We start from the raw sequence: 19,377 nt of genomic DNA, 5'->3' as shown, positions 1-19,377 counted from the left end.
TTCAGAGATGGAAAATTTCTTTCTTTCAACTCTATTTCACAAATCTATATGGTCTAGTGGGGACCCCTTCTGTACTAATTGCCATCCAGTTAATAACTATAACATAACTGCTGATAAGCCACAGATAAAGCTGTATGTGCGTGTCTATGTGTATGAGTGTGTGTGCGTGTTGGAGAGGCGGGAGGGATAGACAGTCTCGCGACAGTCTTCCGATCTTCTCAGTCTTACCGGAAACCGTGTACCGTAAATTAGATACTAAAATATGTGTTTACCCAATCATATAATGTTTAACAAACGCGTCGTCCAATTACACATGTTTTCATATCTGCCGTCATGTGAACGATTCAATAGCTTGGTCAAATATGTGAAAATGGTATTTTAGCCAAGGAAATGGAGACATTAGAAAAGATCTGTGAACATTGCCTTGCGGTTTGCCAAGTTCCAATCGGAGTATCAGAAATTTACTTACGCAGTCGTGTTGAAAGTCAGTTTCAATATGGGCGAATATTGGACACTGACAGAGTCGACGGAATCGAAAGTAGCAGAAACTTGACGAGATTTGTGCTATTATGTTCCTCAGCAGCAGGTTGCTTACTTTATTAATTATGTATGATAATGTTTGTATAATATCATCGATGAAACTTTTATTACTTAAAATTCGATAAAAAAAACCTAGCCTACTTTCGGTTTCAAAACGAAAGTATTTTTTTTTTTTTTTTTGCAGAAAGTAACCTTATAGAGAATGATTATTTTCAGATTGATTCTCTTCCATGTAGTAACAAATATATGAAGTAAAATTACCTTAATTGTCTGTTCTATTATGTGTTATCAATATAATTCTTACGGAAATCTGAATGAGTAATGACAAGAGTGTAGTATTTCTAGATCTTTACTGTAAGACTAACTAACTAACACTGAATCAAATCAATATATTGCAATGCAACAGTATTGCTGTAGTCTTTATTAGCAGCATGACTGTAGTATGTAATACAACAATGTCACCCGAAACATCTTGTTAGTTGGACAATTTATAAGTCAAATGAGGAAGTATAAAACTAATAAGATACGGTGGCACAGAGGTGACATCCGCAACACTGTATTTAAATTGTGGCCAAATTGTGGCCACAACTTAGTAAATTGTGGCCACAATTTAGTAAATTGTGGCCACAACTTAGTAAATCGTGGCCTCAACTTAGTAAATTGTGGCCACAACTCAGTAAATCGTGGCCTCAACTTATTAAATTGTGGCCACAACTTAGTGACCACGACTAATTAGCCAATCGAAACGATAAAAAGATGGATAGACGGACGGACGGATGAATAGATTGGATGGTACCTACGTACCTACCTACTAATTTATTTGTTTGTACTTCAATCCGTCTATCTTCCCTTCCTGTATCACACTTTGCAGTGACGTAGACATTTTTGTGCGTTCATTTCGTATGGTTTCTGATTTCTGCCATTTTGCGTTATCTCCCCGCAAACCTGACGAGCGAAAACACGAGATTTAACAAGTTAAAATGCGGGGACGCAGGTTGAAAACGCTATTTTATCAGGGACGCGGAGCGAAAACACGATAATTACAGGGGTCGCTGGGTGAGAATACGTAACTGGTATGCCAGGGATGGGGAGCGAAAACACGATGATTAGCGCTGCTTAAACATAGTGTTCTCGAACCGCGCCCCGACATTTCAGTTACTAAATCTCACCCCGCGATCTTGATAATTATCATGTTTCCGCTCCTCGCCCCCGCTATAAAGCGAGTTATCACTCCGAGCCCCTGCCATTATTAGTTGTAAATTTCAAGTGTTTTCGCCCGGCGGTGTCACCAGGCGATAAATCGCTATTAAAAGTTTAAGCAGCGCTAATTATCGTGTTTTCGCCCCGCGCCCCAGACATACCAGTTACTAAATCTCCCTGGCGGGGTTTCGACCTGCTTTCTCGACATTTGAACTTGTTTATTCTCGTGTTTTCTCTCGACGTGGCCGCGAGACGAAAATATAATTTAAGAGGGCTAAAACGCGGAATGACAGAATTAGCCAATCGGAACGAATGTTTTTTCTTCGCTGCTGTTTAGGAGTGCAAAATAGGAGCGCACAAAAGTGTCTACGTACCAGCAAATGTTAAACAGGAATAAAAGGTAGATATATGGATGGATCGACGGAGGAACAGACCGATGGACGGATGGATTGACGGACGGATGGATTGGATGGTACCTACCTATCTACCTTTTTATTTGTCTTTCTGTCCGTCTGTCTATCTTCCATTCCTGTCTAACCCGTTGCAGGGACGTAGACACTTTTATTCACGTCCATTTTGTAAGGATGCTAAATTCTGCATTTTAGCCGAATTAAATTATATTTTCAGCCCGCGGGCCCGTCGAGCGAAAACACGAGAATTAGCAAGTTAAAATGTCGAGAACGCAGGCCGAAACCCCACAAGGGCGATTTAGTAACTGGTATGTCTGGGGCGCGGTGCAAAAATACGATAATTAGCACTGCTTAAACGTTAATAACGCCTGGTGACCGCGCACAGCGAAAACACGTGAAATTTATAAGTTAAAATGGGGGGGTGTCCGGCGTGATAACTCGCTATTTAGTGGGGACAAGGAGCAGAAACATGATGTTTAACAAGATCGGGTGGTGAAATATGGTAACTGGATGTCGGGGCGCGGTTCGGAAATACTATGTTTAAGCAGCGCTAATTATCGTGTTTTCGCTCCCCACCCCTGACATACCAGCTACTAATTCTCACCCCGTGGCCCCGGTAATTATCGTGCTTTCGCTCCGCTTCCCAACTCAATAGAGAGTTTTCAGCCTGCGTCCCCGCATTTAAATCGTTAAATCTCGTGTTTTCGCTCAAAAAGGGTTGCAGGGAGATAACGCAAAATGGCAGAAATCAGCAACCATACGAAATGGACGCATAAAATGTCTACGTCACTGCAAAGGGTAAGACAGGAATGGAAGATAGACGACCGGAAGTGCTGACAAATAAATAAGTAGGTAGGTACGTAGGTATCATCCAATCTATTCATCTGTCCGTTTGTCTATCCATCTATTTATAGTTTTGATTGGCTGATATAAGTCGTGGTCACGAGTTATTATATTAAGTTGTGGCCACAAGTTACTATATTGTGGCCACAATTTACTAAGTTGTGGCCACAAGTTACTAAATTGAGGCCACGATTTACTAAGTTGTGGCCACAATTTACTAACTTGTGGCCACAATTTACTAAGTTGTGGCCACAAGTTACTAAATTGTGGCCACGATTTACTAAGTTGTGGCCACAATATAAATAAAGTGTTGCGGATGTCACCTCTGTGCCACCGTAATAAGAAGAGTTAGCGCTCGGCATTTTTTTTTAAATAAAAACTAGTATGACCCAATTTAAAACTGCATTGTTTTGTACCTTTGTAGTCTTACCTTTGTTATGATTTGGGACATTGAATTGATATATAGTGTGAATGTTTATGTATACACCTAGCAATATCAAGTCAAGTTGTCCCGTAGTCAACTCGTTCCCCAGTCTGGTCATTTCGTCCCCCAACCCAAATTTGGTCAATCCCCCCGCCCCCACTTGAAATTTTCAGTCAACTCGTCCCCGTTTTGGTTATTTCGTCCCTCCTGCATTTATTTCTTTGACTTCGCTCTGACGTTCTTTTCTACTTTGAAGTCCTTTATTAGCCCACCATCATCAGATGGTGGGCTATTAAAATCACTCTGCGTCCGTGGTCCGTCCGTCCGTCATTCCGTTCGTCCGTCCGTCCGTTAACAATTTCTCGTTATCGCATCTCCTCAGAAACTACTGGGGGGATTTTGACCAAACTTTGTCAGAATGATGTATTGGTACCCTAGTTGTGTCCCCCTGAAAATCAGACTGGTTCAACAATTTATGAGTGAGTTATGGCCCTTTGTTTATTTCTATATTTTACATAGATTTATATAGGGAAAAGCTTTGAAAACCTTCTTGTCCAAAACCACAGAGCCTAGGGCTTTGATATTTGGTATGAAGCATCATCTAGTGGTCCTCTACCAAGATGATTCAAATTATTTCTCTAGGGTCAAATATGGCCCCGCCCTGGGGGTCACATGGTTTATATAGACTTATATAGGGAAAAACTTTGAATAACCTCTTGTCCAAAACCACAGGGCCTAGGGCTTTGATATTTTGTATGTGACATCATCTAGTGGTCTTCAACTAAGATTGTTCAAATTATACCCCTAGGGTCAAATATGGCCCCGCCCTGGGGGTCATATGGTTTACATAGACTTATATAAGGAAAAACTTTGAAAATCTTCTTGTCCAAACCACAAAGCCTAGGGCTTTGATACTTGTAACGTAGCATCATCTAGTGGTTCTCTACCAAGTTTGTTCAAATTATCCCCCTAGGGTCAAAAATGGCCCCGCCCCGGTGGTCACATGGTTCATATAGACTTATATAGGGAAAAGCTTTTGAAATGTTCTTGTCAATAACTACAACATTCAAATTTGGACCACATGTATATTTTTGAGTGGCAAGATGAACCTTGACATGAGTTGACCTTGATTTTGACCTAGTGACCTACTTTCACATTTCTGTAGCTACAGCCTTCAAATTTGGACCACGTGTATATTTTTGAGTGGCAAGATGAACCTTGACATGAGTTGACCTTGATTTTGACCTAGTGACCTACTTTCACATTTCTGTAGCTACAGCCTTCAAATTTGGACCACATGCATAGTTTTGTGCACTGGAAAAAACTTTGACTTTGATTTTGACCTAGTGACCTACTTTCACATTTTTGAAGGTACAGGCGTCAAATTTGGACCATATGCATAGTTCCGTGTTTCAAAATGAAATTTGACATTGATTTTGACCTAGTGACCTACTTTCACATTTCTCAAGCTACAGCCTTCAGATTTGGACCACATGCATAGTTTTGTGTACCGAAAAAAACTTTGACCTTCACATTGACCTAGTGACCTACTTTCACATTTTTGAAGGTACAGGCTTCAAATTTGGACCACATGCATAGTTTTGTATTCCAAAATAAAATTTGACCTTGATTTTGACCTAGTGACCTACGTTTACATTTCTCAAGCTACAGCCTTCAAATTTGGACCACATGCATAGTTTTGTGTACTGAAATGATCTTTGACCTTTACATTGACCTAGTGACCTACTTTCACATTTTTAAGGTACAGGCTTCAAATTTGGACCACATGCATAGTTTTGTATTCCGAAATAAAATTTGACCTTGATTTTGACCTAGTGACCTACTTTTACATTTCTCAAGCTATAGCCTTCAAATTTGGACCACATGCATAGTTTTGTGTACCGAAATGAACTTTGACCTTTACATTGACCTAGTGACCTATTTTCACATTTTTGAAGGTACAGGCTTCAAATTTGGACCACATGCATAGTTTTATATTCCGAAATAGAATTTGACCTTGATTTTGACCTAGTGACCTACTTTTACATTCCTCAAGCTACAGCCTTCAAATTTGGACCACTTGCACAGTTTTGTGTACCGAAATGAACTTTGACCTTAAGATTGACCTAGTGACCTACTTTCACATTTCTGTAGCTACAGGCTTCAAATTTAGACCACATGCATAGGATTGTGTACCAAAACAAACTTTGACCTTGACATTGACCTAGTGATCTACTTTCACATTTCTCAAGCTACAGCTTTCGAATTTGGACCACATGCGCAGTGTTGTGTATGGAAATGAAACTTGACCTTGAGCTAGTCAGTAAGTCTTGAAATTTGGAACACTCAAAAATGGCACATTGGTGGGCGCCAAGATCACTCTGTGATCTCTTGTTTAATAACTTTTTTTTTAATTAATGATATTGGGATCGCTAATAATATAAATATAATTCAATCTTTAAAACAATTTGAGTATTATACAGGGTAAGGCGGGATAATGCATAAGATTAAGATAAATTAAGTTGCAAGGCTTCCTATCTCTTGCAACAAAAGAAATAAAATTTTCACAATTAAATGATTCAACAGCAGTTTACTGTTTTCCTTTTGTTATGTAGTTTTATTTGTAACATGTTGTTTAAACGATTTTGCCTTGTCAACAATGTAATTGATCAACATCTAGTTTCTATGAATATTGTTTTAAGTATAAAGGTCTTCTGACATTTGAACTTAGTTTAGCTGGCAGCAAGTGATTCTACCTTTGCGACCAGTGCAGACCAAAGATCAGCATGTAGGTTGTAAATCTTTAAAAAATAGCTGATGCGGTAAATACAGTGTTACATATTGACAATAAGAATAAAAGAGGAGTTACAAAATAGCCATATTAATTGCTTATCAATTAATGAATAAGCGACAGAAAAGAATAAAATGAAGCAAGTAAAGACTGCTTTCACAGTAATAAACTTGTTATTCCCTGGGTACTTTATACTTTTGTTATGATTATGTTATACTGAATTATTTGTAGCTTTATTAAACTAAGTTATTATATCCATTTTAATAGATGTATATTGACACGAGTCTGGCTGTTCTTTTCTTCCTTTAATGATAATATTTGTGCCAAATGCAAAAAATACCTGTCAATCACTATACCATGCTGCTTTAACACTTATTTAATTATAAAAGGGGCATTTGAAAAAGTATTCATTATTATTAACCACTTTTAAAGTCGATACTTAGACTGATTGAAAGGTGTTAATAGTGATTTTACAACTTAATATTGATAGGGCTGATTGGGGAAATGATCGTGTTTTTAAAAGGATATTGTCTTTTCGACGATTTGTGAAAAGAATAGCATGTAGATAAAATGCTAAACAATTGTTTTATGTATGAGAATCCACTTGTAACGACAAAAAACAATAAGACTGAGTACAAATAAAATAAGTAAGAAAGTATCGCTTTTTATAAACTTGACAAGGTGTTAAATACTTGTGTTTCAGAACAATCACGACTATAATAATAACATTGATGCAAACTTTAACACTTTAAGCTACGAAATAGGCATGCACCTCTGCACTTTAACATGCAACCTAATAATTATAAAACTAAAAGGTAAAGTGATATATTCTCTTGTAAAGGTTGTTCAGATAATCATATCAGTGCTGTTTTTTCCCATAATGATAATTTTGTTATAATATTTTATAGTGCTTTTATTAAATTAGTAGATATTATTTGTTCATGTTTGTATTAAGTGGAATGTTTACGCCAGATTTGTTTCTGTTAAATTAAAGATTACAAACTGCAATATATTTCCATGCAGTTCCAAATCGAGTTATCCGGTACCATTTCCTTCCCCCCATCCATCTATATTTAGCATAAATTGATACATTCTTGTGGGATGTTTGAAGCAACCCGTCAGAAATATTTTTCCATTAAAGCTTATTTTTGTTGCTCTGGGACTGTGTTTTTGATGCTCTGTGCTTCCGAGAAAATTTACCCTTACCTATTATCTTTTATATACTTGCAATACTTGTAATATATCGTAGCTCAGCCTGATGTCTTCCTACTTATCCCGTTTATATGACTGTTATAGCCGTCAAAATAAATAAAATAAAGACAGCTTTTAACCTACAATTCTTGGTGTATTAAATATTATTATAACTATTTTCAATATTATAATATCAGCAGTGACATTTAACTGTTTGAGAGTTTGAGACTAGACATACAGTTGCAAGGGATAGTAATTCATCGACTTACTTGCTATTTTACAGCAAGTTTAAATTAGGATTTATTGAATTTCTAATGATAAGGAATTCACTTGATTAGTCTTCTTGACTGGACAATTTTATACTACAGAGTGTCATTATATCGTAAAAGTGTCAAAGCTAAAGATATTACGAGATGGTGTGTCTAAATTTACGTTATATATATCATAAGTTGAACATATATCATTAAGTTAATATGAGTTTTTTTCACTTAATATGGCTTCTTTTGTCTTTTATATAAGAGCTAGGAAGAATATCCAAAAGGGACAGCCACGTTCTAAAAACGCAGCCTACCCAAACGCGCACACGGTCAACACACACACACACGCACGCACACACGCACGCACACACGCACAGACACACGCACGCGCACGCGCACACGCACACGCACACACAGAGAGGAACACAGTGGAGCAACGCTTCGGAACGGTCAGTTTTAAAACCACCACTGGGGAGTTCAAAGGCAACAGAAGGCATGTAATTTAAAACACAAATATATATTAAAAAAGCATGTACTCAATGACTCTGCAGAAGACAGAGTAGCAAGGGAAACACCCTTATAGCTCAGTCATGGTGGGATTTAAGAACTACTTATCATAGTCATCCACCTGTTCCGTCAGACACTATCAAAGAGGAAAGCGTAGCGTCCAACTGTAAAAGGGCTGAACACCCAACATGCGGTGTGTCTCAAAACAGTTGGGTCATAACATCTATAATAAAACATTTAATGACTTAACTATACAATTGGAAAATTGCCATGACCCGAAATCTTACAAAGCTTGTAAACCATATCCCCACAAAAAACTGGCTTTGATATATCTTCTCGCCTAAGTGTCTTTAAACTGCTATTGCATTTCAATACCAAATCTGAATTAAGATAGTAAAAATTAGCAAAGTATTTACATAATAATAACGGTAGCCCTGTTAAAGAGGCTTATTTGTAAAATATTGGTTACGTTCATTGAAATCCTCAACATGACCGCACGCTCTCGCAAACCGAATTAACTGAGAAATATACACCCATAAGATATAGCCTGGGTTACATCCCATCCAAATGGGGGAAATTTACAATACTAGAATTAAAATCATCCCTTTTGTCATAAAGTCTGGTATGTATAAAATTGTCGTAAATAGAGAGATGTAAATCTAAAAACGAAGCATCAGTATCCGAGTTGTTAGTTTCATTCAACTGAATAAATAGTATCCACCAACTGAGCAAAAACGGATTAATAATATTGTTTATCATCAAAACAGCGTGATGTACTGTTAAATGCAGTAATAATGTCTGTCTGTGTGTCTGGTGAAAGGCCCAACATAAATGCTCTTTCATAACGATATAAAAAAGCTGCAACTATTGGTGCACAATTTGTTCCTATGTGAATACCAATTACTTGTCTGAAAACTGCATTCCAAAACCTGACGTAATTATTGTTCAATAAAAAGGAAAGGGCTTTACAAACCTCGTCACAGGTCCACATAGTATAATTCTTTACAATGCAACTAGTAAAAAACGCTTTATCGAAATCACAAGCGAGAAAAGTAGCATTTTCCCTGGCAAAAGTCTTTTGAATTAAGGCAGTTAGTTTTTCATCTATTAAGTTATGTGGTAAAGTCGTATACAATGCAAAAAATTCGTATGTACTGACAGAAGACACCTTGTAATTATTGATTCTAATTTTATCCAGGATTTCGCTAGAATTTTTTACCGACCAAAATAAGTGTTTACCAGAGTATTCGTATACTAGCACTTTGTCACAATATCTTTTCAAAAGGGCTTTTACAGCAGTAAAGCATGGTTTTAATAACTTGGAACTATTTGTGGTGGTACAAGAACTTGAATTAGCGATGCAACGAGCTATTTATGGTTGTTTATATAATTTTGGAATCTAGTACATTGCAGGAAGTATAATTTGCTGGTCATCAAAAACAGATTTAGCTTAACAGCCCTAAATATATTTTCATTATGCCAGTCACTGGTTCCCATTTTTTCAGTGACTATACATTTTTATGTTTTGAAAAAGGAAACTTCTAGAAACAATATTCCAGTAGTGTGATGTGTTTAGGGTGGATTATTAATAACCGTTTCACAAAATTTCTATATAAGTTTAGTTTCATTTTAAAGAATCTTTAAACATGAAAATGTGCCTAAAATATGTTCCTCTACATTTTGATAAACTTGTTTCATGTCAGCATGGGACAAAGTCATTGTTTTAGCTATGAATATAACTAATTGGCATTGTTACGTTCAATGATATTTTTTTCTTTCATTTCGTTTGAAACAGATGTAGATCATATGTGTAAAGAGGTGAAAGAGGAAGATATACAAATAGAAGACAACCATTTCACAGTGAAATATCAGAAAGCAGTATCTTGTGAATTTCCAGACAGATGGGATGATTTTGAGGTTTGTACTGTTAACTTTGTTGAATTTGTCGGTATGAAAACATTGTTTCTTTTCTTTATTTATGTTAATACATACATTGGTTAAAGTGGTAATCCAGCCCACCCGCTTAGCTCAGTAGGGAGAGCGTTGGTCTACGGATCGCGAGTTCGATCCTCGTGCTAGGCGTATGTTCTCCGTGACGATTTGATAAACGACATTGTGTCTGAAATCTTTCGCCCTCCACTTCTGATAATTCATGTGGGGAAGTTGGTAGTTACTTGCGGAGAACAGGTTTGTTCTGGTACAGAATCCTGGAACACTGGTTATGTTAACTGCCCGCCGTTACATGACTGAAATACTGTTGAAAAACGGCGTTAAACCCAAAACAAACAAACAAAAGTAGTAGAGGTAATACTATAGAAAAAAACTTTCATTTCTTGTTAGATACTAGAGCCTGATAACAGTCAGCCTCAGTCCTCTACTGATTCAACACGTGAACCAGAGTCACATGTAGGACCAGAGCTACCACCCAGGAGACCAAAACAACAAACACCACCACATGCATGGCCTCAAGGACCCTATGGTGCTATGTCAGGATTTTATCACAACATACCAATACATCCTCAGGGAGATGCAGATCACATACAAGGAGCTTATGATCTAAAAATGAACCAAGACGATATACGTCAACAAATGCATAAGTTTGCAAATGCACAGGCTCAGCCTTCCATGCAAGGGCATGAACACCAGCAAGATGATCCTCTAGGCTTGGGCCCGCAACATGGTCCACAGCAAATGTTTCAGTGTGACCCTGGTGGTCAAGGACAGTTTCAACCAGGGTTTTCTATGTTTGCAATGCCCCAAACTTCTCAGCCTGACAAACATAATGCCCCAAGAGAACAAAATATGCAATTTAGACCTCGAATGCCTATGCCATTTATGGTTTATGATCCTCAAAGTCGTCAGATGATCCCGTTTCCTGGACCAGGATTTCCTGGCATGCCACCACAGCAGGCTCAAGAGGGAAGTGAACCTTGGAGACTTCCACCTCAGCTGCCTTCAGGACCACCTCCACCTTACAATGATGAAAAGTTCAGAGGTCAAGGCCAGTCTTTTGAAGTCAAGTCATCAATAGACAGACCTGATTATGGTAAATAAATTTATATTTTATTTAATACTTGATTTCTAAGTATTGGCACTTAATTTGTCGATGTAGGAAGATGGTTAAGTTGCGACATAGGTGTTGAGGTAATGTGTAACCATATTTGGAATCTTCTTGTATGTTCATTTATGATTTTAGCCAAACTCACACATACCGCTCTGGCTGATGTCTGATTATACAAGAAATTTATAACAAAATGTGGCTTAAATTTGCCAAAACTAGGTCTAGTTGTATAAAGAATAAATAGCAAAATTCACACATTCCCATTCTGTTGCAAATTTCTTGATAAGTCAGACCTGTGCTGAATACAGCATGCAAGTACATATAGCTGGCATCTAAAGGTGTATAGCTTTAAAACTTATTTTGTTCTTTTTCTAGGTCAATTACTAACATCACTTGGTCAAATTTCACAACTCTGACGTGTGTTTTGTCCAAATTATTTCTCTTTTGGACCTAGAAAATCCTGGTTAAAGTTTTCCATGCAAGTTACTATCTCAAACACTAATGCAGCTACTAATTTGAAACTTCACATGTGTCCTCAGGGTTATAAAACTAGGTGACAGCATCAAGTCCAATAACTTTTACTTTTATTTTTGCCAAATTATGCCCCCTTTTGGACTTCTTGGTTAAGGTTTTGCATGCAAATTACTCAAAAACTAATACAAATATTGACCTGAAACTTCACATGAGTTTTCGGATTTATAAAGCTAGGCCATAGTATCAAGTCCCAAAACTCTGACTTGTACTTTGCAAAATTATGCCTTCCTTTTGAACTTACAATCTTCTGGTTAAAGTTTTGCATGTAAATTTATATCTCAAAAACTAACGCAGATACTGGATTGAAACTCTGTATATATTTTTACATTAAGGGTAATATTCCTGATTCTGGGACAACAACTAGAATAGACAAACATTGGCTGTCTTATTTTGAAGTCTTTTCTTTTAAACATATCCATTGCCCAATATACACTAAAATATTATCTTAAAATCTTTACTTCAGATGTTGGAAACACTCATACAATGTACATGCATTTAATTTTACTATTATATAAACTAACTGTGTATAAAGAACTACATTCAAAGTTAAATTTCATGCAGTATCAGTACATTATCAAGGATACGTCCTTGTTTTGAAGTCAAATAAAAATAACATTTTTAATGGAGCATTGCCCATTCATTTATTGACAAAATTATTCTTGTATCAGGTTTAGCCAGGCAGAGTCAAATCATTGCAGATCAGGATGAAGAAATGCAAAACTTGCAGGCAAAATTAGGGAGAGAAAACCAAGCAGAAACAATAGGAGGCCAAGGTTACTCCTTTATACATGTATTTAGATATTATGAAAAGATATAGCTCACCTGATCTGAAGTCTGATTCTAATATTGACTTCATCGAAATTGCTTTACCATTTTTACGATATTTGCTGTAAAAGTCTGCAATCAGAACTCCTAAATTTTCAGCTCATCTGAATTGAAGGTACAGGGTGTCCTCAGTTAAAGGTGACCTATTAGTATAAGTTAAAGGTCTTGTTGAATTCTTCAAATGAACTTCTTCGTGGATCTTCATGAAACTTAGTTTGTTAGATGGATGCTCTTGGTCCTTTTTAGGGGCAGTTAGAGCTTAATAGAGAAATCTTTAAACAATTTCTGCCCATGCAAAACTTGATGGATCTTTATCAAGTTACAAAGCATAAGTGTAACTGGTTCTCTCTTTATTTTGTTTTAAATAGGGGACACCTTAACTAAACATAAAAATGTCTTTTTATGCCTTTTCCTGTGGACCTTCATTGAATTTGGTCAATATAGTATCCTTGTAAGGACTCTCAGATTGTTGTAGGCACTTGACAAGCATTCACGCAGTCTTACAAAGTCCAGACATTTGACCACCCTTTTCTTAAGAAGTCCTATAAAATGGCTAAACGTCATGGGAAATACTTGATTTTATTCCTTATTCTAAAAAGCCTTTAAAGGTTAAACTCCTAGAAATTGCTTTAATAAACCTTTAATTCAGTGAAATTTGTAATATTTATTTAATGCCTGAAAACACAATGAAAATGAAAAGACAGAACTAGTCGAAAACCTGATGGCTCTAAATGGATCATGACTTACTATATTATCTGGACCGTGTTCAAAGTAACATCGTTGCTAATACGCATTTTTAGAGTGTAAACTGTGGGAAAACCAGATCAACATCGGAAACCTGGGCAAGACTGGAGTAAAATAACACAGACAAGGTGAAAGACATGTTGGAGAGGTTTCGTTGTCCAACAATAATTCAGATTTAGAATCTTTTACTATTTTACAGTTTTATTATACCCCCAGATATCTAGGGGCTAACTGGATTCCGGTCCGTACGTCAGTCCGTCCGTCTGTAGACGGAATTTGTCCGTGCTATTTCTCAGCAGTTACTTGCAATATTTCATGCGAATCTTGAAATTATTTATCAAACCTAGTTGTGCATGTGCAAAACAGGTTCAATTCGGATGATTTTTCTCGAAGTTATGGCCCTTTATTATGTTTTCTTTATATTTATGTATGGGAAAAATTTGTTCCGAACTATTGCACAGCAATTATTTGCCATTCTTCCATCAAACCTTGTAATGATTATCAGTACGAGGTTTAGTCTCATAATTATAATGTGCGAAGCGGGTTCCATTCGGATGATTTTTCACGTCACGAGTTTTTAGCTCACCAGAGCACAAAGTGCTCAAGGTGAGCTGTTGTGACCGGTTATTGTCCGGCGTCCGCCGTCAGTCGACCGTCGTGCGCCGTCTGTCAACATTTGCCTTGTGAACACTCTAGAGGCCACATTTGTGAACAAGTCATTATGAAACTTGGTTTGAATATTAGTCTTGATGATCTCTAGGTCAAGTTCGAAACTTGGTCATGTGGGATAAAAAACTAGGTCAGTAGGCCAGATCATAGGAAAATCTTGTGAACACCTTGGAGGCCACATTTGTAATCCAATCTTTATGAAAATTAGTCAGAATGTTAGTCTTGATGATTTCTAGGTCAAGTTTGAAACTGATTTATGTTGGATCAAAAACTTGGTCAGAAGGCCATATCACAGTAAAAGCTTGTGAACTCTCTAGAGGCCACAGCTGTGGCCCAATATTTATGAAACTTGGTCAGAATGTTTAATTAAATGATTTCTAGGTCAAGTTTGAATCTGGGTCATTTGGTGTTAAAAACTTGGTCACCCGGTCATATCAAAGGAAAAGCTTGTGAACACTTTAGAGGCCACAGCTGTATTTCAATCTTTATGAAACTTGGTGGGTCTTAATGATTTCTAGGTCAAGTTTGAAACTGGGTCATGTGGGATCAAAAACTAGGCCACTAGGCCTAATAAAAGGAAAATCTTGTGAACACTCTAGAGACCACAATTTATGTTTGAAACTCATGAGAATAAGTCAGAATGTTTGTCTTGATAGTCTATAGGTCAAGTATGAAATGGGTCATGTGGGGTCAAAAAGTAGGTCACAGTGTCAAATCAAAGGAAAAGCTTGTGAACACTAGAGAGGTCACAGTTGTGTTCCAATCTTTATTAAGTTTGGTCAGAATGTTTGTCTTGATAATCTATAGGTCAAGTTCGAATCAAGGTCATATGGGATATAAAAAAACTAGGTCAGTAGGCCAGATCAAAGGAAAAGATTGTGAATACTCTAGAGGTCACAGTTGTGATCCAATATTTATGAAACTTTGTCAGAATGTTTGCCTTGATGATTTCATGGTTAGTTTTGAAATTGGGTCATGTGGGGTCAAAAACTAGGTCAGTAGGCCAGATCAAAGAAAAAGCTTGTGGACATTCTATAGACCACAGTTGTGACTAAGTTTTTATGATCTTGGTCAGAATGTTTTCTTGATGATCTCTAGGTCAATTTTTAACCTGGTGTCAAAATCTAGGTCACATGGTCAAGTCAATGGAAAAGTTTGTGAACACAAGGCAACAGTTGTGAAACAATCTTTATAAAACCTTGTCTGAATGATTGTCTTTATGATCTCTAGGTTAAATTCGAAAATGGGTTATGTGGGGTCAAAAACTAGGTCAGTAGGCCAAATCAACTCTGGTGAGCGATATAGGGCCATCACGGCCCTCTTGTTTCTTTATAATTTTGTTAATATGGACACTATTTCGCAGCAACTATTTGCCAGATTTCCATCAAATCTTGTATTCATTATCAGTACCAGGCCTAAACTGTTGCGCATGTGCGAAGCGGGTTCCATTTGGATGATATTTCACTTAGGCTCTTTATTATGTTTTTCTTAATATGATTATGGAAACAATTTGTCCGCGCTATTTCTCTATCCCTATATCTCAGACTTTTATCAAACCTTGTAATTATTATTGGTACCAAGTCAAGTTGTGCACGTGCAAAGCACATTCATTTTGAATTATTTTTCACATAGTTACGGCCCTTAATTATTTTTTTTCTTCATACAGATATGGAAAACATTTGTCATCGCTATTTCTCAGTCATTGTATGCCAGACCTATATCAGACCTTGCTATTGTTATCATCTGTTGGAATTGTAGTTGTGGATGTGCGAAGCACGTTCCCTCTGAATGATTTTATTGCCCTTTATTTGTTAAAGATATGAACAGAGTTACATTGGAAGAAATTTTCAATAATTTTCTAACATATTTTATATGCTGTTAAATGTAACAAATTGATGACCCTTAAGAGATTACATAGTCCCTTGGCAAGACCTTGACCTACTGACCTACTCTCTTTTTTAAGATATTGCTATAAACTTTGGACCACTTGTACAGTTTTGACATCGCGAAAGTGACTTTCACTGACCATGATTTTGACCGAATGACCTACTGTCTTCTTTTTGAGCTACACCAATGAATTGTGCAGATTTTATACAGTTTTGCACAACATTTTTGCATCTTTGTACATTGTCTCCCTGTACAATATACAAATAAAATGTATCATATTTTTAATACCCCTGTTTCTCTGACAATAAGCTGTTTCTGGGGGTATTCAACACAAACAGGTATTGATAAACTTAATGAAAAGCGCTGACAGCAGTTGAAAGATAGTCTTAAAAGTGAAGGGGAAACTCGATAAAAAGTTCTTGAAAGTCCCGAATTTTAGTTCGTCTGTATGAACCCTGTTAATGACCTCTTTTAGCTCGGCTATACGAAGTATATGGAAAGCTATCCTACTCACGTCATTTGGCACAAGGGTCATAACTCTTTTTGATATTAGTTTGATATTAGGTCATCTAAGGTGAAAAACTAGGTCACAAGGTCAAATCAAAAGAAAAGCTTTTTAACACTCTAGAGGTCACAATTTTAACCCAGTCTTAATGAAACTTGGTCAGAATATAACTCTTAAATAAAATCTTGGTCGTGTTTGATATTGGATAATCTGAGGTCAAAAACTAGGTCACCAGGTCAAATCAAAGGAAAAACATACTAACACTGTAGTGGCCAAATTTATGACTGTATCTTTATGAAACTTAGTCAAAATGTTAATCAGGATAATTTTAAAGTCCAGTTTGAATCTGGGTCATGTAGGGTTTAAAACTAGGTCACCAGGTCATATCAAAGGAAAAGCTATTTAAGAGGCCATATTTATGACCATATCTTAATGAAACTTTGTCAGAATGTTAATCTTGATGATTTATAGGTCAGGTTTAAATCTGGGTCAGGTAGGGTCAAACACTAGGTCACCGGTTCAAATCAAATGAAAAGCTTGTTAACATGCTAGAGGTCACATTTATGACCGTATCTCCATGTAACTTAGTCAGAATTTTAATCTTGATCTTTAGGTCAGTTTCAACTCTGGGTCATGTGGGTTCAAAAACTAGGCCACCGGGTCAAATCAAATGAAAGGCTTGTTAACACTCTAGAGGCCACATGTATGACTGTATCTTCATGAAACTAAGTCAGACTGTTAATCTTGATGATCTTTAGGTGAGTCATTTGGTTTCAAAAACATATGTCACCAGGTCAAATCAAAGGAAAAGTTAGTTAACACTTCAACGGCCACATTTATGACCATATCTTAATGAAACTCTCTTGATGCTCTTTAGGTCAATAGGTCAGGTGGGCGATACAGGGCCTTCATGGCCCTCTTGTTTAAGATACAACTTTGAAAATTGGATGACATGTACAGTTTAACTTACCTATCTGTAAACTGACTTCCAGTAAACATCAAAGTGACCTGCTGACCAAGTTTCTTGTTTTCAAGTTACAGTAAAAGGATTTTGACCACCTGTTTGTTTTACAGATTTCAAAAGTAATCTTGCATAATCTTTACCTTGACCCACTCTCCGATTTTTTTAAAGGTTAAGCTAAGAAATGTGCTCAAGCAAGCAACTCTACAAAAGTGAGCGATATAGGGTCATCATGGCCCTCTTGTTTTGCAGTTCCCTTTTTGTTCACTTAAAATAATTTCTTTTTTTTTTATACCATCACAAACAATGTTTTGGGGGCGGGGGTATATAGGAGTGAGACTGTGTCGGTCTGTCGGTCGGTCTGCTGGTTTTATATGGTTTTCGGACAATAACGCATCAAGACTTGACTGATTTAAATAATTTTGGTACACATATGTAAGATAATATTATACAGGTAAATTTTAATTTTAAGGTCAGTAGATCAAAGGTCAACGTCACAGTCACCCATAACAGGTAAAACGTTTCCGGATAATAACTTGTGAGCGCTTGGGCTTAGAATAATAAATTTTGGTATATAGGTGTAACATAATAGAGGTCATGTTCGACTTTGAGGTCAATAGGTCAAAGGTCAAGGTCACAATGACTCAAACAGTTTAACTGTTTCCATATTATAACTGGAGAATGTTTAGGCGTAGGATCATGAATTTTAGTATAAATTTGTAATATAATAAAAACAGGCCAAGTTCGACTTTGAGGTCAGTAGGTCAAACGTAAAGGTCACAATGACCCGGAACAGTTAAACGGTTTTGAGATGATAACTAATTGAGAATGTAGTAACATAACAGAGTTAAATACATTAGTATTACAAGATACATATGAGTAATTTATATATGGACTTTAGACTGTGAAAGGTGGTGTAAAATTTTAATCCGCGAACAATGCCCTCGGATCATGTTCATGTTCTCCTGTCAAGAAATTTCCACCCGAAGACACCCACAGAGGTTTAAAACTTAGCTAAAGTTGTAGAATTTATTCATGTGAGATTAGCCAGGGCTTTCCATCAAGACATTTGGAAGACACCCTGGTATTTCAAAGTGGCAAAGTCATGCGGTAACTGCTGATTTTGAAAACAGACATTTCATTCAAACATATCCCTTTTGCATATAGGAAGTTTTGCTGTCATAAAATGAAAACGATAACCTTTTTAACTAACCTGTAGTGACAACATGAGCTTTTGTGATCGACCTTCTTCATTCGTCTGTCGTCGCCCGTCCGCAATTTCTGTGAACACGACAGAGACCACATTTTGCAATCAATTTCAATCAAATTTGAACACAACTGGCATAATATCTCGGTTTCTGTCGAAAACTGGCCAAATCCCATCACGGGTTCTAGAGTTATGGCCCCTTAAACAGCCAAAATTTGTTATTTTGGCTTTTGTAGCCATATAGGTACTTCATTTATGGGTTGATTTAAAACAAACTTGCAAAATATCTTTAACAAAAATAGGTCTTGGATTCAACAATGAATCTGTAAGACCCAGTCATAGCATCGGGAGTAACGGCCTCTTGATTGTCCCCTGAAAGAGCCAAAAATTTGTTAATTGTTACCTTGTGAACACGATAGAAGTGACATTTTGTATTCGATTTAACCACATGTGTACACAGCTTTATTCAAATAAGATCTCAGTTCCTTTTGAAAACTGGCTAAATTCCACCATGGTTCTTAGAGTAACTGCACCTGAAATGGGCAAAATTTTCTATTTTTGCCATTTCAGCCATATAGATGTGTTATGTATGGTTTGATTTGATACAAACTTGCACAGAATGTTTATTTAAATGATCTCTAAGCCAAGTTTGAAATGGTGGTCATCTAGGGTCAAAGCTAGGTCACAAGGTTAAATCAAAGGAAAAGCTTGTTAACACCCGATAGGCCTCATTTATGACTCTCTCTTCATTGAACTTGGTCTGAATGTTTATCTAGATGATTTCTATGCCAATTCAAAACTGGATCATATGGTGTCAAAAA

General features: G+C 36.8%; 1 protein-coding gene across 3 annotated transcripts in view; it reads left to right on the top strand.

Moving 5' to 3' along the window:
• Nucleotides 1-310: 310 nt before the first annotated feature.
• Nucleotides 311-19,377, top strand: part of LOC123547549 (protein mono-ADP-ribosyltransferase PARP14-like) — a 163,860-nt gene continuing 144,793 nt past the window's right edge. For 2 of the 3 annotated variants that reach the window (XR_008372493.1, XM_053551800.1), the window contains exons 1-4: nt 311-586; nt 9,959-10,080; nt 10,504-11,209; nt 12,427-12,531. Coding sequence is in view for 2 of the 3 variants with exons in the window: in XM_053551800.1 (XP_053407775.1) it covers nt 391-586; nt 9,959-10,080; nt 10,504-11,209; nt 12,427-12,531 (1,129 nt within the window). In the remaining variant the exon portion in view is untranslated. The remainder of the gene's footprint in view (nt 587-9,958; nt 10,081-10,503; nt 11,210-12,426; nt 12,532-19,377) is intronic. The other variant, XM_053551801.1, reaches the window with a different exon arrangement.

This window comes from Mercenaria mercenaria, chromosome 9 (assembly GCF_021730395.1).
Source record: "Mercenaria mercenaria strain notata chromosome 9, MADL_Memer_1, whole genome shotgun sequence".
NCBI classification, from domain to species: Eukaryota; Metazoa; Mollusca; class Bivalvia; order Venerida; family Veneridae; genus Mercenaria; species Mercenaria mercenaria.
This window is presented reverse-complemented; position numbering and strand designations above follow the sequence as displayed.